Source organism: Ambystoma mexicanum, chromosome 4p (genome assembly GCF_040938575.1).
Source record: "Ambystoma mexicanum isolate Mex_15411 chromosome 4p, UKY_AmexF1_1, whole genome shotgun sequence".
NCBI lineage: Eukaryota > Metazoa > Chordata > Amphibia > Caudata > Ambystomatidae > Ambystoma > Ambystoma mexicanum.
In genome coordinates this window covers 1,288,816,336-1,288,837,633 of record NC_090927.1, presented here as the reverse complement: position 1 = coordinate 1,288,837,633, position 21,298 = coordinate 1,288,816,336, and the positions used below count along the sequence as shown (strand labels likewise).

The 21,298-nt window shown below is 46.1% G+C and overlaps 1 protein-coding gene across 1 annotated transcript in view; it reads right to left on the bottom strand.

Moving 5' to 3' along the window:
- The window catches only part of LYST (lysosomal trafficking regulator), a 3,942,656-nt gene that overhangs the window by 2,283,377 nt on the left and 1,637,981 nt on the right, over positions 1-21,298 (bottom strand). Inside the window, exon 25 of the mRNA XM_069606985.1 lies at positions 6,062-6,231. Within this exon, the coding sequence (XP_069463086.1) occupies positions 6,062-6,231 (170 nt within the window). The remainder of the gene's footprint in view (positions 1-6,061; positions 6,232-21,298) is intronic.

The following is a 21,298-nucleotide window of genomic DNA, read 5'->3' as shown; positions in this document are numbered from 1 at the left end:
CGAATCCAGAGTAGATGGTAATCACCCCTAAGGTCCAACTTTGTAAAAATAGAGGACCTGCGCACATCTTCCAAGATATCAGGATTCAGGGGTAGATACTTGTCCTTTGGGGTTATTTTGTTGAGTCCCCAGTAGTCAATACAGGGGCGTAGTGCCGAGGTACTTTTCTTCGAGATAAAGAACATGGAAGCCCCTGCAGGTGACTTGAATTTAGAAATCAATCCATTCTTGAGATTGGTTTGGCGATCTATACGGAATTCCCTTTTCATGGTCAGACAAAGTGTATATCCATCCAAAGGGTACTTGAGTATTTGCCTGCATCCCAATGGAGCAGTCCTCTGCTCTATGCAGGGGAAGTTCTTGGAATTCTTCGGAGAAAACCTTCCGAAAAGTTTGATAATCTTTGGGTAGTACCTGAAGCAAGGAGATGGTCTTGGTTTCTGTTTCTTCAATGTGTGACTGAAAACCTATGGCTCTTTGGGATAAACAATGAGAAAGGCAGTATTCTGAACCCAGAAAAAGAGGGCCTGCTGTCCAATTCACAAAAGGATTGCGTTTCCTGAGCCAGGGAGGCCCAGAATGAGCGGATAGTGAGCCCCTTTGATTAGATCAAATTGAATGGTTTCAGTGTGGGAAGAAAGGCTCATCGCTATTGCAGAAGTTTGTTCCTTAATGGGACCCAAAAACAACGGAGAGCCATCTACTACTTCAGCCGGAATAAAAACCGGGGCCGGCTGCCATATGAGTGTTAGGCAGAAACCTGTGCAGTTCCCTCTGGGACCACTGCAAAAGATTTAGGACTACAGGTGTTTGGCAGTAAACCCACTTGGTAGCAGTCTGTACCACACAGATTCACTTGGTAGCTGTGGCTGAGCAGTTAGACTTCCCTCAAGAAGAGTTAGGCAGTATACAGAGTATTCACAATAGGTCAAGAGCACACAATAGAACAAGTAAACACTGACCAGAGCTTGGTGTAAAAGAGATATAATTATTTATTTAAAACCACATCTAGAAAACCACACAGGCACTAATAGCAAGCAATTCAAAAACACGGTCCCTAAATGATATACACTCCCTTAAAAGAATATTAGACCAGTCTTAAGTAAAGCCCCACTTATTTTCAGACAGCGGCGAGCGCTTAACGTAGATGGCACTCTAATAGTTTGTTTTAAAAAGAGAGAGAAAAGCAGAGAACAAATTGAACAGATCCCAACACTTTTACAAGACCATAACAAGAGAGGAAGGCAAAGTAAAACCGTGAATTCAGAGTCAGTAGGCTAGATCCGCTTTAAGAGGATCGAAACAAAATGTGTCCAAGGTCACACGGTTGCAGTGCACAAAAAGTCTTGTAATGGACCAAAGAAAGGGACTAGCTAGAGGGTCAAGGTGGCCAGCCCAGTCCAGAAGGTTAAGGAGTTATTATTACCTTGTTGCAATCTTTAGAAAGGGAGGCCTGGCAGACATGGTACCTTAAAGTGGTGAGAATGCTCCAGCGGGGGCAGGTGTTCCTGGCAGCGGGTGCAAGTCGGTGCTTCGTCCGGGGGAAGAGAGGATCTCGCTGTGGAGGAAGACAGGGGCCCGTTGCACTGCCAGGGAAGAAACCAGCCAAGCAGTTTCTCAGGTACAAGGAGCGGTCCGTTGATTCGCGGTTCAGTGGTGAGTGGCTATCCGGCCGCCGGGGTGCTTGGCACGGACAGTTAGACCACAAACCGGGCTGGGGTGCGAAGAAAGAAAGGTAAACTGGTTGTGCCCACCAGTCAGGGGAAGAAGCCTCTCTAGCCGGGAGATCTTCTCTGTCGTCGGGAAGTGGTGAGTCGGTTCTGCAGGGCTCCACCGGTGGTGTCGTCGTGGTAGATCGGCTCAGCTTCTCCCTCGTCGGATTCTCAGGTCCTGTGGCGACTTCTGAAGTTCCAGTCCCCAAAGCCCTTTTTTTTTGCAGAAAACCCCCATTCACTCAGCCTAGCTGTCAATCAAACATGCTAAGTGGTGAGCCGGCCAATCACACAAGAGTGCGACTTGAGTTACCAAGGTAACTCAGTCCAGGGTGCCTAAACCCCCTCCCACACCCACTGTGGTACCCAGACAGAGTGGCACTTTTGGAGGCTTCTGTGGAGAAGCCCGCCAAAAAGTGGAACAAAGGGCTCGACTTGGGTTGGAGTCACAGAAGAGAACACAAACGTCATTTTAGAATCGAGTCTTGGCAAAAAATACCAACCTGAGAATTAATATTAACTAAATAAACTGGCGGTATGTTCGAGGCTATGAGAATTAAATAATTAAAGTTGGTAGCCTCGAACAATGGGAAAATCCCATAGGAAAATATTTGCGGTCGAATATAAAAAGTAGTTTCCACTGCCACCAGCCAAAACTCGATCAGGGGGGACGGAGACGTGCCCCTCGACTAACAGACCCCGGGGCAATCGAATTGCCCCGACCAGTACGTCCACAATATGATGGTTTGTACTGGTTTCTGTTAATAATTTGGGACTAGTAAAGCCAATGGTGACTTTACATGCCTTGGGAGACAGTAGTCAGTCCCAGGGTATGGAGTCTATGGTGGGGTGTCAATATGACACCCCTGTGTTACTGCACGGAGGGTGCTGTGTAACACACATCGTAAAAACACATGAGACCCTATGGAGTAAAGGACCCATAGCCCATAAAACACATTAACAGTCAAAGGAATACCATTAATCATGTCCAAGAGTGGGAGGAAAAGAGTCTCACTCTTGGCAGGAGGAAAAAACAAACTCCAGAAATCCAGCAAAGCTGCTGGGGGACTCACTAGGTTAGGAAATTCAGCTTAAAGAGAGAATTCTCCCTAACAATGAGTTGATGTGCAGTTGCCTAATTGACGTCTACGATGTTTCCTGCAGCCACATAATCTATGAGGGCAGGAACGTCTGATATGACTCTGCCCTGGGGATGGAGATGCACTCTTAGAACCATCATGGTGGTGGCCTTGAAGATTAAGGGCCTGGGAACAGTATGTATCACCGCGAACCATGGTTCCCTTTATGAATAGGTTTGGCATTTCCTGCCTGCCATTGTGGAGCAATAGAGCACTTCCGAACCAGATGTTTGTTGGACCCACAAAACATGCAAAGGCCAAGAGTCCTACAGCGATTCCGTTCTTCTGGTGTTAAAGGACCCCAGCAATTCCTATTTGCATAGGCTCTCCCTCGGAAGTACATCGAGGAGTGGAACAAAAGTTCTCAGTAGGTTTAGATAGATGTCATTTACGTTTCTCAGACTGTCGTTCCTGCATGCGAAAATTCAATTGTAGGACCAAAGCAATAATTTCTTTCAAATTTGGTGGTCGGGGGGACTCGTCTTTCAGATCTTCCGATAGGCCTTTCCTGAACAATGTCACTAAAGTGTCATCAGGTCAGGCTGTCGCTGGCACATTTGTTTGAAGTTGTTAACTTAAGTGAGAATATCCACGGACCCCTGCCTAATCTAGTAGTAGAACAAAGCATCAGAAAGCATCCAACTTCCCTAGTAGGAACAGGAGAGTTGCGTGCTCAATGGGCTGAGCCCAAAAGGAAAAAACCCCAACACGGGGGAAAAACACCAATCCAGATGGTAAGTATTGTGTTGTCCTGACGTGGCGATGACGAGTAGCAGGGCAGGTAATCCACAATGTAGGGGAATCCACACGAAGACAGACTGTCGGCTGCTCCTGATAAGTCAAGAAAAGGAAGACCTGATCGAGAGCGTGAGAGAACAGAACGAGGCTTGAAAAGCAGCGCCACTCACGACGCAGATTGTGCTGTGCATAGTGAGCAGACGGTCGTGTGTCCTCAGAAAAGCAACGCGTAGAGGTGCAAGGTAGTAGGGACACAGGAAGAGAGAAGGTAGCGAGAGATAAGTGGGGAGAGGGAAATGCAATGCAACAAACAGGATTAGGAAGCCAGGAACAAGGGAACCAGGAGAGTCCAGAGAGAAGGAATGGCTTATCGCCAAAGGCAGCAAGGAATAAACCAAGCAAGGAAAAAAACTAGCGTATGGTTTTATAGAGAGATGTGAGTTAGGGGGTTACCTCCAGTCTGTCCTTAATACTGTCTGCAAGGAGATTCTCGTCCCATGAAGCAACACACCTCCAGGTAACCATCTTGGGAAGCACTAGAACGTTTCAAGGTTTCCCTGGTAGCGCATGAACTGAGTGCCATCTTGCGGGTGAAAACACCCTGAGGGATGTCTTCTCCACCAATCGCTGCCAAAAGGACCAGCAATTGGTAGGATTCCAAAAATAATCCTTATTTAGCAACACCTGACTCTTCTTAATACAAGGTTCCCAGAGGTCCACTAACAAATGTTCTGGATTTTTGCTGAATTTTACTGTTATGTTTTCCCCCATGTCTCTGAATACCACCCTGATCTGGTTGATAGAAAAAGCCCAAAAGGTAATACCAAAAGTATGATTGTGCGTTTTGACTATGCGTACCTTTCCATGGGAGATCTGCCACTTTGGTATAATTGTGAAGGGTACTAGTGACATAACCTAGGTAGATTGCTTCGCCATCAGGACACCTCTTTCCAAAAAGAGCTTGATATTATACATTCTTTCAATAGAATAAGTTACTTTGTTTATGAGCCGAATTGTGTCCTCAGTTTGGTGACTTGTCCAGGGTGAGAACTTTTGTCAGAACACCATAACCAAATGGATAGACTGATAGGGAAGGTTACGTCTGAAGCCAGGCATATCCAGTCCATCCTGTCCAGTTTCTAAAGACTGCAGGGGCATAGATTCCTTGCTGGCCCTCGTATCATCTCTGAAAACCCAGGGTGTATGGACTTTACGCCTTTTTTCACTTTTACCATGCAATTCTTACTCCAGCGTTATTCCTATTCCACCTTTGCACAACTTCAATAGTACTACTTTAGTTATTTTATCACTTTTACTTTGTGTTTCTTACTCCAAATTTACTGTTTTCACTTTTCCAACTTAACCCAATCCACCTTGTCTTCTTTACTTCTCTTTCAAATGTATGTCCTACTTCTTACTCCAGCTTTACTCTTTAACTTGCTCACTCCTTTAGATTGTATCACTTGTTTACTCACTTCACTTTTACTTTGTGCTTTGTTCCCTTTACTGTTTTCAATTTTAAACACCTTCCTCAACCCAATGTACGTCTTTAATCCTTTTACTTTTACCATGCAATTCTTTCCCCAGCTTTACACCTGTTCCACTTTCCCACTCCCTCAATCCATCTTACTACTTTACCCCTTTTATCACGTGTACTTTGTGCTTCTTACTCCTTTTTTACATAGTTACCTGTAACTGTAAAATGCATAAAAAGTATACAAATATCCAAACTATTAGCCTTGCCAAAGCTTCTTTTATTTTTCACAGATTTTGGCACAAGAAATCCTGATTGGTGCATTTAATCGATTGCTATTAATGAGCGCTAATGGTAATCATTACCCTTGTGCTTGCTGGTGGGCTGTACCGGTCATTAACAGTGCTGATGCTTGTGTTAAAAGCCCTCCCTTGGCTGTGGTCAATGAACTTGGGGAGTGGCCCACTGTTGGCCAGAAAGGTATAGTACACACATGATTCAATAAGCACCCTGGAAGTGTGTTTCAGCAAATCAGATTTTCTGGAAAGCAGTTGTGAAGCCCCACCTTTAACCATCTGCCTGCCTGCTCCTAAGGAGATCTGCTTCTCATTTCTATGGTATACTCTGACCCATTTAACAAGTTGGAAAGCTGTTTCAGCATTGACTGCGTGGCATTATGGAGCACTAACAACTTCCCAATTTATTTTAAAAAGACCCTGCCCATCCTGCCTGGGTGCTAATAGACTTTTAACCATGCAGCAGCATCCTGTTAGCCATTAAATACATCGTAGACTTTGCTATAAAGGGCCTCCAGTGATTGGTATATTCGACAAATGGCAAGAATGCTAAAATGTTCAGTACCTACAAATTGTGAATGTTGACGTATTATATTAAATGAATGTTATTGAAATTAGATAATTATTAGACTGCACACTGAGCAGGCTTCGAGATGAAACATGGACTACACGTGTATTAATTCTGAAGAAAGCAATACTTACTCTTCATCAAGGCAAAAAGGTCTTCCAAATAACATTTCTAAAAAGCACTCAAGCAGGGCTGGGGATCCTTGGTGGAGATACAACTGATTGGCCAGTAGGGAAAACCCATGTTTTTTCAAAAATGTCTCCTTTTGCTCCTGGGACGCTCGGTGAAAATAAGCATCTAGCAACTACAACAAGAAAAAAATGTGTGAATATTTAAGTAATGGTACACTTTTATGCATAATTGCGTTTCACATAGGAAAAAAATAATTGACATAATTGCAACAAAAAAACACATATTTGAAGGTAGAATGCACATAAATCAATTCACATATGCTCTTTAAAATGGAACCATAAAAACATGTTTTTAAAACTGCTAGGATGAAAAGAGACACGTAAATTACTTGCGAGGATTTATTGCGATATAAAGTTACCCCCACCATCAACTATATATTCATCTCACACTGGAGACAACTGCCAGAATCCTTGCAAATAGAATCTCTTGGGATTCCAGCATGAATTCACAAGCAGTTCACACAATTAACATTTTAAACCCACCAACATAATTACAGAAGTGTGATTAAGGAGGTCAAGGGTGGGAAGTGCGAGGGGAAACTGAAAGAGGGAGGGGCAAGGATGAATAAACAAGTAATTCCACATAATCCGTCAGTGAAATCAGCTTCACACAACGTCTACTTCAGATTATGGGACCCTCTGGATGAAATGGAGGCAAGTCTAACACCACACCTCCTGCAGCGTGCTACGTTGTCCACTCAAGGCGGCCCGTTTACGATCACAGCGGCATCTACACTAGAAAATCCTATTGAGATTCGAATCCCAAACACGCTGTGTCCTAACAGACTCATGAAGAACCTCCATCATATCAGCTTGCACCATGAGTCTGTTTGGCGCACAGACAGCAGTAACCTGATCTCACATTAGCTCTCAAAAGCAGCTTTATTGATTGTCTCGCTCAAATTCACTCCCCAATGGCTTTCTGATCTAAAGCGACCATAGTATCTCGGCAAAGAAATGGAAGACACAACCTAGTAGTGACTTTCTTAATTTCAAGAACTCAAAGGGTGATAACCCAGTGGTGGAATGCAGGGGAGAACATATGAGCTACTACAGTACATCTACCTTTTCCAATCTCTGCCAGAATCCAGATCTTTTTGCACCATCTTTAATTACACTGCGTCACCTAGTGGTAATCAAGGAGACTCAAAAACACTGCAATTTAAAGGGTTTTTTATTTCTAGTAATCAAGAGAACAAAGTTCAGTAAAAACAAAGCATCCTATCTTATCCTTAAGTAGATCGACAAAAACGAATAGCCGGAGGGTGTCTTTAGGAATCGACAGAAAATAGAAGCAAATTCCTCTCTAGGCTTGGAAAGAAGTCCACAGGCCAGCCCGAAGTGCCTCCAGAATGGAGTGAACACAGCGAGATGGAATGGCTACCCCGGACCTTCAGGTCCACTTCTGTACTGGTTGTAGTGGTTTGGCTGGGGTGTCAGAGGCTGGATCCTTATTCTCTGATCCTGGAGCCCTCTGGTCACTCCTTATACTCCCGACCTTGCTGCCATCCATCTTTTTAACTCCTGTTGTCCTCCTGAAGCTTTCCGCTATTTCCGCCCCCACTAGTCAGTCAGAAGTAGGATATATTGGGGAGCCATCCATATCTGTTTCAGCATCTCTAAATTCTGCTATCCTTTACCATTTCCATACTTCCTGTGACCTTTACCTTCCTTGCCTCTGGGTTGCCTCACACAAACCCTTGGGTGCTTTCTCTTCCCAACCTTTGGGGTGCAACTCTTACCAATCCAAGAGATACCACGCTCCTCTTTAACCTCTAGGGTGGAACTATGCCCAATCCATGGGATAACCCTATCCTATGGGTGGAACTCTCCCGGATCCCAGCGGTCTCTCTTGCTTTACTAGCCGCCGGAGTACAATTTGCTCCAATCCCAGTCGCCTCTCTCCTCCCCGGCCTCTCGGGTGTGCATATTCCCAATTCTAGGGCTCTCTCTTTTGCCACCGTTCTCTGGCCCCAACCGAGGCTAGGGAGCACTCATTCCTTGTCTACGTCAGGGACAGTTCCCTTAGAAAACAACCCCCCAGACCAGCTGGATATGGAGGGGCGCTGCACCTGAAAATAAAATCACTGTTAACAGGAGACTGTTTCTCACCTTACTAATAGAAACAGACTTGAAAGAGGATTTTATAGGGACCCGTCTTTATTTATAAAAACACTTATTCGCTTGTTCAAACAAAATCCCCGATTCCCTTCCTAAACTTCCCCTAACATGAGTTCCCTTCAACCAGGGATCTGTTAAGTAAACCAACCCTTCCCTGGAGGGTCCCCGAGTACCACTAGTGTGAGTCTGACACAACAGGTCCCATCCCTTACTCTAGCTAACACGCACATGGAATGTGAGACCAGAGGGTGGCCTCTATGGGTGGTCCCATCTCCGAAGGCAGCCTCAGGCCAGGGTAACTCCCCTCTACTCCCTTATATCTATTTAATATCCTAACACCTACTTACCATCCTATTTAACATTTCCCAGAATACTTTCGCAACTCCACTATCCCCTACTTAATAGTTCTATTCTATATATTACCCATTGTAAATACACACCATTAACTATAAACACCAATATACACTTGACAAACATAAAATACATATACTATTCAGTGAAAAAAGATTGTTAAAAAGGACAGTATGATTAGGTTGCACTGATAAAAACCTATGTAATTCATTGAAAAGAACTTTGTTAAAGGTAGGATATGGTTGTAATGTAATATCGAAAAACCAAAGAAATTTGCCAGTTATTGTAAGTTATGCAACCATAACTCATGTCACCGCCCTGCACTGCTAAGAACACCCAAGACAAAGATGCCGTCACAAATGGCATCATCGATGACATCAAGGATGAAATCACATATCCTGGGAAGATGTTTTTGTTCAGTGACAGCAAGAAATTTAAACAGAGGGTTTGATGTGTTCATACTGCCTGATACACAGACTCTAAAAGTGCTGTATATTGTACATGGATCGCAGAAATTAGTCTCTTCTCTCCAGGCGGAAGTCCCCCAGTGAGGCTAGGGAGGTGAGCCCATTCCACATGCTCCTCCCTAGGGGGTCAAGGCAAGTGGGATCTCACCGGGAGAGACTCCCCCTTAGGGGCCAAGGCTCACGTTCCTGCGAGTAACTCCCTAGAGTACATGCCAACAATACCTCTTGTACACCTATCTCAAAAATGTATATGAACAAAATACCAGCAAATGTTATTGTCAACAGGAAACTGAATATTCCTTTAAATTATAAATCCCCCTTAATTGAGACGAGAATGATATGCAGAGGAGAAGAGAAGCCGTTGGAGACAGAAAAAAAGGAACACAACACTGTGCTGGGGAAGACCCAGTGCTACGTAATATATGAAAGGGGAGGCTGGAGACGAGAGAGAGAAGCCTGCAAGTTACATATTGGCTCATACACCGACATGCAGGAGAGGATGGATACGAGTCATCCTGCTGTTGCAAGAAAGAAAGAAACTGACAGATGCACTGTGTCTTGTAACACCGATACACTTAACCCTGGATCAGACTCACCTCAAGCAAACAGGCTGTGTAGCAGCGCTTGGCCAACCCTGGGACTCCGCCCTGGAATCGCTATCGACACAGTAGAATCTCATGAAGGTGTCATGGACCTCCAAGTAGCAGCCCTGCAGATGTCGAGCAGGGGAACTAGAGAGAAACGCAGTCATCCCTGCAATGGCTCTGGTGGAATGCACTCTCAGCTGACCTGGAAGAGGTCTGTTGGCCAGAAGATGACAGTGCATGATACAGCCGGAGAGCCAACTGTAAATGGAAGCCTTAAACAGGGATTTCCTTTGCCACACTGGGCCAAAATTAATGGAAAGCTTGAGATGTCTTTCCGAAAACCCTTTGTGCGTGCCACATAAAACTTCAAGGCATGAGCAACGTCCAGCAAATGCAATGCCCTCCCAGCAGGCATTGAAGGGTTCAGAAAGAAAAGTGACAAAACCAAAGGCTTGTTTAGATGGAATTCTGAAGGAACATTCGGCATAAAGGTAAGGTGGATGCACAGCACCACCCTTGTAGTGTGAAAAGTCAAGCATGGCTGCTTGCAGGAGAGGGCCTGTATCTCCCCAACTTGCCTGGCCGAGATGATGGCCACCAGGAAAGCAGTTGTCCACGAGTGAAACTTCAGAGGGGCCTAATGCATTGGTTCAAATGGAGGCCCCATCAGCTTAGTCAAAACCACGTTGAGCTCCCAAGCCGGGGAAGGAGCCTTCACCAGTGGGAAAGCCCTGAAGAAACATCTGAGAAACTCCTAGACGAGCCTGTGCGACCACAGGGATGGCTTGCCTGGCGTCCATGTGTATCTAGAAATGGCAGCCAGATGAACTTTGAAAGAGGCCTGAGCCAGCCCAGCCTCGTCCAGCGAAAGCGGGTACGGGAGGAGCTGCAGAGCTATCAGCCGCAAAGCCGTAATCTTCCTGCACTGTGGTGCAGGAAGATTACGACTGCAGCTGTGAAGTGCTTCCATTTATGATCGTAACAAGCCAACGTAGAGGAAGCTCTGGCCTTGGCCAGGATCTTCTTGCACTACAGCAGCAGGGAATTGTATCCAAACTCTGGTGTTGCAGGAGCCAGACCGTGAGGCTCAGCGGTGCCGAGTCGTGGTGCAGTATAGTTCCGTTTTCTGTGGCGAAAAGGTCCGGAAGCGGAGGTGGACAGATGGACGGAGTAACCAGACCTGACGCAGCCATGCCAGTGCAATGAGTATCATTCTGCGATGGCAACATCTGAGTGTGGATCAGAGGGAAGGCATACAGGGTGAGCCCTTGCCACGGGAACGAGAAAGCATCCTGCAGACTCCTCAACTACCTGCTACCAAAGTTCCAGCACTTGAAGTAGGGCCATTTTAGTGAAGAGGTCGATCTGGGGAAGACCCACCTCTCCCCGTTCTGAAGAGCTGAGACACTTGCTGAAGTTCCCACTCATGCCAGGACCGAAGCTCCCTGCTGAGCGCGTCTGCAATGGTGTTGGTGCCTGCCAGGTGAAAGGGAAGATGTCCTGAAGAATGGCCCACCGCCACAGGGACTGTGCTTCCAGGGAGAAAGCGGGAGAGCACGCCCTGCACTGTTTCAGGATGCAGAACATGGGGTCGGTGTTGTCCATGAGGATCTGCACCACCTTCCCCTGTAGCTACAGTTGGAAGGATATGAGGGCCCAGAATATTGCCCTGAGCTCCAGGACATTGATGTGCAAGTCCATGTTCTCTGGGAGCCAGAGACCTCTGGTGTGCGACTGCCCCCTGTGTGCTCCCCACCCTTCCAGGGATGCATCTGTGTTGACCATGGCCTGGTACAGAGGAATTCAAAAGGGAACGGCTTGAGTGAGATGAGGGTGCACCGCCCACCACTGTAGGGCTTGCCAGAATGCCCGATTGAGGACAATCTTGTCTGACCAAGTGCCTGAGACCTGCTGCCACCAGATGGATGCAGGAAGACCTCATTCCCAGCAGAGGCTTGATAAACCGGACAGTTGTGAATGCCACTGCAGACAGCCCACTGAACCGTCCGTGGATGGTCTAAACCCTCTCCTCCGAGGGGGTCACCAGATATGAGACTGTGTTGAGATGGGCGCACAGGAACAGAGCATTCCGAAATGGCATCACGCAGGACTTCAGATAGCTGATTGAGAATCCGAGCTCCATCAGGAGGCACATGGTCCCTGCTATGTGCTATTTCATCAGCGCATGAGAGCTGGAGCGGATGAGCCATTCATCCAGAGAAGGGTAGACGTGGATGCCCTTGTGGACAGGCGTGATGCCACTGGGGTAAAGCACTTTGTGAACCCTCTTGGTGCTGATTTTAGGCCGAAGGGCAGGGCCGTGAACTGGTAGTTCCGACCCTGGACCACAGTACACAGGAACGTCCAATGTTTCCAGGGAATGGGGATGTGAAAGTATGTATCCTCCAGGTCCAGAGTTGCCAGAAAGTCCCCTTACTCCAGCTGGTTGAGCACGTGCTGCAACGTGACCATCCTTAACTTTTGGGACTTTTAGTACTTGTTGAAGCATCTCAAGTCCAGGATCGGCTGCCAAACTCCTGACTTATTTTGTACCAGAAAGTATCTGGAGTACACTCTGGAGTCATTGAGGGACAGGCTTTATTGCCCCTTTTCTTAACATGACCTGAACTTCCTGCAACAGCTGATACGCTGCAGGTGGAATGCAAGGGCACCTGTGATGAAATTCCCAGGTGTGACCCTGCTGAAGAATGTCCAGCACCCATTTGTCCATGTTGATGGTATTGCACTGTTCGACAAAATTAGCTAGCCGGCCCCCCAGTGGGGTGTTAAAGTGGGGGTCTGGATCCACGGCCGGTTCAGGCCTGCTTGGGCGTCTGTGTCCTGACCTGTAGGCGACGACACTGGGCCCTGCTGGTGTAGGCCTGTGAGCAGCCCCTGTAGGCTTCCTGCCTGGCAGAGTGGGAGGGCTGACAATAGGGGGTAGAGTGCCCCTAGGAGGATGCGAGGACCATCCCTCTCAAGGAACAAAAGGACAACAATCTCTTATGCTGCAGCGTTCTTAGAGAGCGTGCCATGTCCGAATCATCCACTGCCTTCCCAAACAAATTCTCACCATCAAAAGGCATGTCCACAACCTTGGACTGTATGTCTGCCGTGAAGTTCGTGCCCTTTAGCCAACACTGGTGGCAAAGGGCCACAGTATTTCCTATTTAGCGGAATCCCGGAGTCTGATATGTCCAGTGCCACTGTGATGGTGTGGTTCGGGGCCACCTCGCCCTCCTGGAACAGTGCCAGGACTTCAGCCTTCTTTTGGTCTAGCAGGAAATCCAATATCGGACAGAGCTTGTACCAAAGCTCCCTGTCATAGCGAGAAAGGATTGCAAGGCCATAGGCAGCCTTCCCGATGGAAGCTGCAGTGTAAATGATGCATTTGCCAACCTCATCCAGCTTCTTTCCCTCCTGGCCCGGGGACACCATGGAAGAGGACGACGGGTTGGACGAGCACTTCCTGGTGGCGGTCGACACCATAGAGTCCGACGAAGGCTGTAATCTCAGGCACCTGGGGTCAGAGTCCGGGACACTCTACCATCTCCAGCCTCTCTCACTTGGAGAGCGTGGTACGTGGCGTCTTCATAATGGCCAAACCTTCCTCCCAGACGTCGTCCAACAATGGAACTGACATGATGTTCTTACTCGAGGACTCACATCACTGAAAGAGCAACCCCTCTTTCTTCTTCTCCTCTGGTACCAGAACAGAGTTTGGCCGCCCTAGAGATCATGGTGTGGAAAGAGTCAATCTCATACGCAGGCTAAGCCCTGGGGGGATTGTCAGTACACATAGGGTCCCCGTCAACAGGGACATAATTATCAAACTAGTCTGTATGTGTTGCCATGGTATCCGTGTCGGTGCCAGTGTCTGTACGCAGTGGTTCTTCCACCCTAGTTAAGGCCCTACGGAGAGGCGTTGGCGAACTTGGCCTGGGGGGGGCTCCTAGTTGGTGGCCTCGGAGGACTGCGGATTGGCCCAGATTTTGGACCGGCAGGCAGCCTCTGCTTAATTTCCATCACCAAGGTGTGCAGGGTGGAGAGGATGTCCAGCGACATATCCTTAGGTGCTGGCAGTGGTGCGAAGGAAGCAGCCGGGAAAGTATTAGTGTTGAGACCTGTCAGAGGGGCAAACAGCGGATATGGGTCCCGGGGAGGAGCTCCCTCCTGAGACATGGGACCCTGGCCCCATTCATAGTCTGAGAAGAATCCCTCAGGCAACTGTTCATCCTCTTAACTACTGTAGATGTGAGGAGAACCCACAGGAGCTGGAGACGCCCTCACAGGACTTGGCAGAAAATCTGACTTATGCAGCAACTCCTTCACCCTACCTGAATCCTTCAGTAAGGAGGCGGCAATAGGAGTCTGCAAAATCAGAGCTGCAGTCCACAAGGTCGTGGTCGCGATAGCAGACGGAGGCCGGGATACCCATGGCGTAGCCATAGTCGTGAATGGCGAGACAGCGGTCGCTGCCAAACACCTCATCGATGGAGTGGTAGATGTCGACGAGGTTGCCGACGAGGTCATGAACAATGTGGTCTCTGATGCACATGTCAACCCGAGCCATGGTCGTCGATTTAAGTGGCCGTCGATGAGGTGGAGGTCTTGACAGACACAGTAGTCGTCAACGAGGCAGCCGTCCTGGTAGGCTAAGGCGTCGTCAACAGGGTCCTTGGGGCCACAAGTTGATGAGGACGAGGGAGCCGCCAACATGCCACCTGACCCAAGGGTATCTGGGCGCTAGGATAAGAGTAACGGTTACATGGTACGTTTTATGCAGGTGAAATACAATTTTATACAGTCAAGATATAATTGAGGTACACATTTAAATAGACCATATGCAGGGCTAGTTGGTAGGTCAGAGCGTTAAGAACACTAAAATGAAGCGTGGCGTGGTATTGTTAGTTTTTGTTGAGTAGCCATGTGATAACGTGACTGCGGAATTTATGGAATGCTTGAATAGTTTTGATGTTCTGCGGGAGTGAGTTCCATAACTGTGCCACTAGAACTGGGAAACCGGCACCACCAGCTCTTTTGAGGTTGTACCTAGGCACCACCAGGCAGGAGGTATTGGATGATCTTGTGATTCTGGGAAGCAGTTTCCAGGTGAATTTATCGGTGAGATATAGTGGGGCTTGGGGGTTGAGAGCTTTATGAGTGAGGCAGATCGTTTTTAGGTCAATTTTCTCTTGTATGGAGAGCAATTTGTAGTGCTTTCTAGTAGCTGAAATATACTCTCGTCTAGGGATATTTAGTGCTGCTCTAAGCGCATTGTTTTATAGGATCTGCAATTTGTTTGTTATGAATTTATTGGTGCCTAAGTATAGTCCATTACAATAGTCCAGTTTGGATTGTATGAGAGCTCTGGCCAGTGTGAGTGAGGCAGCTGTTGGGGGGGCAAGAGTGGTCTACATGCCCTAATCAGCTTGCCGGTATAGGTGGTGGCAGATGCTGTCATGTTTACCTGTTTAGTTAGATCAGAGTGGGCATTGAGGTAAAAGCCTAAGGTTTTTACATTTTTGGCGATAGGTATATTGTTCCCATCAATGGGGATGTTTGTGTAGTTGGAGCTCAATTTTAGAAGGTTGTTAGGTGAGCAGACTAGGAGTAGCTCAGTCTCATCATTCAGGCAGAGGCCATGTGTGGCCATCCATGCCTGAATGATGGTGTAGACTTCGTTAATCCGGCCGACCTCTGTGTCGTATGTTCCTGATAGTGATAAGAGTATCTGGGTGTCGTCTGCATAATTAGTGTAGGTGACACCCAGACGGTCCAGTTTGTCGAATAGTGGCTTTGTAAAAATATTGTACAAAGTGGGCGATACGCAGGATCCTTGTGGGACTCTGCAAGTAATGGGGATTGGGTCAGCCGCGGCAATCGGTGAGAAGACACGCATTGTTCTATTCGCCAGGAAAGATTGGATCCATGTGACTGCAGAGATGGAGAAGTGGGCTGCCGATGATAGGTGATCACATAATATTTTATGGTCTACCAGATCAAAGGCAGCTGATAAATCTAAGAGGAGTAGGATGGCAACTTTGCCTTTGTCTTTTAGTTCGTCAATCTGGCTTTTGAGGTCAACAAGGGCAGTTTCCGTTCCATGCTGAGGTCTGAAGCCAGATTGACGGGTTCAAAGAAATTGGTTAGCTTCTAGATAGTCTTGAATTTGCACGTATTTTTCAATAAAAAGGGAACTGTCGTGATTGGTCTATAATTGGTAGGTATAGCCAGGTCTAATTTTTGTTTCTACAGTATACTAAGAACCCAAGACTGTTTCAGGTTACTTGGGACAGAGTTACTGGAGAAAGAGGAGTTTATAAGTTTGGTGATGAAAAGGGCTAGATCTCTAGCTGCATCTTTTATGATCTGAGCAGGGCAGCTGTCACCTTTACAGTTAGATGGTTTACGATATGCTAACATTTTTTGGAACTTCATTTATGGAGACCTTATTAAATTTGAATCCTGAATTGAGATATGCGGTGGAAGGTGGCGTTGGAATAGTAGGGTTGCCAGTGGTAAATTGGAATCTTTTATCGGCTATTTTAGTCTGGAGCCTGTTGATTTTAATAGAGAGGGCTTTTTGTATGCTAGTGCACCAAGGTTTATCCTTGGTCCAGGTGTCTGCCGGGAGGTTAGGGTTTTCTAGCTCCCTTAGGATGTTAAATAATTCTTTAGTACTGGATGCTGCTTGGCTTATTCTGTCATTGAAGGTTTCTTTTTTGGTACGGATTATCTCATTTTTGTAGGTGGCAGTGATAGTGGCAAGATTGGTTTTGTTTTCTAGAGAGGGGGTAGATTTCCAGAGCGTTTCTAATTTTCTCTTTTCTATGTGTAGTGCTTGTCCTTGGAAAAGGGCTTGTGTTAGGAAGGGGTCAGTGACTTACTCACAGGAGGTAACCCACCAACCGATAGGCTTATCATAGACGATGCTGGAGACTGGGAGCAGGACCTTCCCAAACCAGGTACCACAGCAGCGGCAACCTTCATGGGAGCAGATGTGTGGTGTTTTGCCTTCTCAAAGGACCACAACTTCTTTCTCAGATGGAGCATGCTCGTGGGACTGGCCAATGCTTGAGCCAAGCCACCAACCTGTAATCGCGGTCCTCCTTAGTCTTCACTGGAAAACCTTGGCAGATCTTGCATCCGTCTTCATCCTAGTCTGGGTGTAGACAATACAGGCACTTGAGGTGCCAATCCTTGACAAACCACCTTCAGGCCACAGGATGAGCAGACCCTGAAGAGACTCCTCTTGCGCACGTTAGACATCGTCAAGGTGAGATGTAGGCCCAAGCCTGTGTCCACCAAATTTGCAGAAAGAAGATCCAACAATGGAATTCTATCTTTGCCGACAATGGGTCCCCATCGCCGGTAGTCAACACACGTCAGTTGAAGAGGAAAAGAGTCAAAGAAACTATTCAAAAATAGCATAAAAGTCAAAATGTTCTAGGAGAAAATCAGTCTTATATGCTGAGGTTCCCTTTCCATTATAAAAAGTAGAAAAACAGAAATATGTGACATTTTCAATACATACCCCACCTTTTATCCAATCTACTCCTCAACACATCACCTGAAATCCAATCCAATCTATTTTATCTATTCCGTATCACCAAAAGTCCTATTTCATACTATATCACCAAATGTCCGATGTCATAATACATCACCAGGTCCTATTCCATGAACCTTGTACAACATCCTCCACTTCATCATAGTAGCATTCACATCACCAAATATTTAGTTGACATCACCATATCATACATACCTGTTCCCATTTTGTTATCACTTGCAAGAGTATCGTCACCTGGGCGTGCTTCACTTGAGTTTCCCTCCACTACGAAGTCCCATGCTGGCCTGTCTTTCTGGAGCCACGCCCTGCTTCAGTGAGCAGAGAGGATTTTTTTTAAAATGGCTTCTACTAAAACCGCTCAGGAAACATGTGTTTCACTCAGGAAACATGTGTTTTTTTGATTCAGGGGACCGGTCACTATAGTTGGGCGTGGCTGACTTGGCCTGGGGCTTCGCAAAGTATGGGGGAAGACTGAGGTCACGTCAAGGGGTCACCACTGAACAGTAGCCCATACTTGTGCCCCTTAAATACATTGGGGAACCCCCTGATCATGCTCAAACCAGAGTAAATGCACCCCTCTAGGGAATTAAGGCCATGAGTCTACCTTGCAAGAGAACACATTTAATCTGTACAGAAGTGAGGATTGGCAAAGAATTCTGCCCCAGAGCAGTATATTCTGTCCCTCAACCGCTCCCAGGTCCTGAAGACTGGTGCTCGGCCTGGAGCTTAAATACTCTTGACTTGGTGACTGGATACCGGCAGAGCTCATCCAAAACTGTTGTTCTTCCCTAAAAGGGATGCTGCAGTTCTTCCTTCTGGCATGGCTGGGTTCCGTTTGGGACACGCTACATAACATTATACTGCCTATGCAGGAATACATTGTGCTCTTACTTAGCATCATTTGCTATGTTATATACATTCATACATAAACACATTTTCCCGCCATTCTCTCAACACTTCACTCAACATAATTATATTTGATCTGGTCCAGTAATTTCTACAAAAAACCTTGTTTTCCCATAGTACTCTGTATGTCGTGCTGAATCTTTTTTAGTCTCCATTGGCTTGTGATGGACAGGGATAGCTGCTCAGCCATTGTGTGCTCTGCGAGAGCTAGCCTCAGTGATGCAATGCCTGTAGTCTACTTTTCGCACAGGCTGCATTTTTGGCACAGAGGATTATCGTGCTTTCAGAAAAGCTAACTACCCTTTAACAGTTTTACAAATATATTCAGCTAAATAATTATATGTGCCTTATATTTAATACTATTTTCATTTAGTGGCTGGCCACGCCTGTATGTGTTTATATTTGCATGAAAAAAGCTTTCTCATTGCTATAGTGCTTAGAGAAGCCTTGCCTCATTGTAAAGCACTTGAGAAACTTGTGAAAGAAGGAAAGCACTAGGCTTCTTCCCAACAATAGCTTGGTCTCTGGGTAGTGTCACGGGAGGGACTTGTACAACGACAGCATGCCATTATGCATTTAGGGATGAGGGAAATCTCATCTTCAGAAGAAGATGAATACTGCGTCTCTCCCAGATGAGTCACCACTTCCCCCTGATAGCCGTCTCCTCCCATGTGATCCTCCTGTCTGATACTACCCCTAGGGTTAGGCTCAGGTAGCGGCTGCCTTTTACCTGGCCACATGGGAGGACACTTTAGGCTGCAGTTTAGTGATGACGCAGCAGGATTCATCACACCTTATTTGTTTCTCCTTGCTCGTCACTTTGGCATTAAATCACTTAGACTCATCCATATTGTTAGCACATTCATCTTCGGTGCTTTCCATTTGTTGCGTTAACTAGCTATGTGTTTATTCATTCTGAATGTTTTGAATAGTCATTTTTGACCTTCTGGTAGAGTATGCAGCCCTGAGGGGAATCCTAACCCCTGCTTCCTCGCCCCCATCAAAGTGATTTTGTGCAGTTCTAGAGTGTTCTTGGACCAGAAACACATATACTCTTTTTTAACATAATTTTCTACATAACCACCCATCTATAATGTGAAGGGAGCCACATTTACAAATAAATACAAATAAACTGCTGTTGAGTGATGTCATCACCGCTGAGGTGGGCTGTCTGCACTGCTGCCAAGGCTTCAGGGACAAACACAGCTGGACAGCTGTGGTGGGGGAGTGGTAGAGTGCAGATCCTGTATTTACTATGTACCTTCTGAGAAGCAGGGCTATACAGGGAAATCCATAGACTAGAAATACACATACAGCCAACCGGCTTGATTTAGCTCAGGCTCTTCCACTTCGGGCTTCACCACTTGAAGGAATAATGCCATCCACGATTGCGGTGGGAGAGTCCATGGAAGCCCCCTCTAATACTAAAAAGGTGGCAAAAATAACATTTTTTAATGCTGTATCAAAAAGAGCAGTTACATAATTTTGTGCCAGAGTGGCGTCGGTGGAGGGGTGAATCATGAACCTGGCGCCAATATTAAAACATCTGTAACTGACTCTGACTTATTGGGCCCGAGTGGAAATCAGTTACAGGGTGTAGAGAACAATTCTTATTTAAACAGCCCACCCATTTTCACAGACTATGAAAGCGAGAAGAGCTATAACTCGATTGATTCAACACCTAAGTCAACGAAAAGTAGCTTTACAGCTCTATTGAGGCAGACACACGACGAATGGTGATCCAAATCAATCCACCTTGATTGCCCTTAATTTTGTCTCATCATTTGTTACCCTGTACAATAATATTAACACAGAGGTAAAACTCCATTTAATCATCTTGGACGAAGTTATGAAAAAGCTGAATAATATTGAGAGATATTTGTGCCTTTATACAGCCGAACCTTAAACAAGTACCGCAAAGCGTTATTGGGATAGGTGTCTCCCAACCCATTATTATTCAATCTGTCGTTCAGGACAACTGTCCTATTATATTGGGGGCAGGAAACCCTTTCTTTGGAGGGGGTCATCGATAGGACTACATCTCAAGCAACAACACAGGTCAAACAGAAAAAGAACAACAGCCCTAAAACGGAAGAAAAAAAGCCAAATAATGTGAAAGCGATGAAAAACAATAGACTACCTCCTCTAAATAAAATCTTGAGGAATTTGAATTTGCGTGTATCGCCCGAGATGGAAATTATTAAGACCCTAAATCTATTGAAAGGTGTCCACCAAAGACAAGGCTCCCTCACTCTGATGATGGTAAACTAAATGGAGTTGTATCTAATAACTTAATGGTAGTACTTAACCGTTGAGGAAAGGGAACCAGCAAAAGAAACGCACTCTGATTTGGAGGTTGGGAAACTAAACAGAGTTGTTGAAAGATCTAGTGGATAAGAAAAAAGCTACAGGAAGAACTACTCTCCATTTTACAGAGCCAACATAATGAACAAAGTGATTTTCTGTGTTTGGCATTGCAAGTAGTGGGGCTCAATCAACAGCCACAGGGTCACTTGTGAAGCCCTCCAGCAGTATGGAGCAAGGCACAACTGTCTCCTGTCCCAAGCAACAGCAGTTCTTCAGGACCTTGAGAGGAGCAGTTTCGTCCTCTACATCTCAAGACACTATAGATCCTGGGTTGTCTAAAGCTTTTGTTTTGAATTGGGCAAGGAAAAGAAATACGCAAGTGACAGCCTATTGTGCCTTTTAACATTAACAGTCTTCTCCTGAAATGTATCTTCCATGAAGATCGGCAAATTGTTATTAACAGAACTAATATTTGTCTCTTTTTCCAGAGGTTCAGAATCTGAGGGCAATTTCTAAAGGAGAAATTGCCCGGATCAAGTTCATGTATGATAATCTAGTGGACTTGGTTTGCATGGATATCAAGTCGAACATTGTCTATGATGTTATTTTTAAAGAATCCATTCTGATCAGACAAATGGGGTATGACAGGACTCCCTATACATTCTCAATGGATGAAGGTCCAATAAACACTAACTAGTCAAGCTTAATTACCAGCCAAATGACATTCCATTGCATGAGGGGTGTGAGGTAGAGAGTGAGATTAATGTGGTCCTTCATGAGAAATCTCAAAAGGCAGTGGCTCAGATTTGGGATTTAGTGGTATGCCAGTTTGACCCGTCACGGCTTGAGAAAGCTGAACAGCAATATGCCG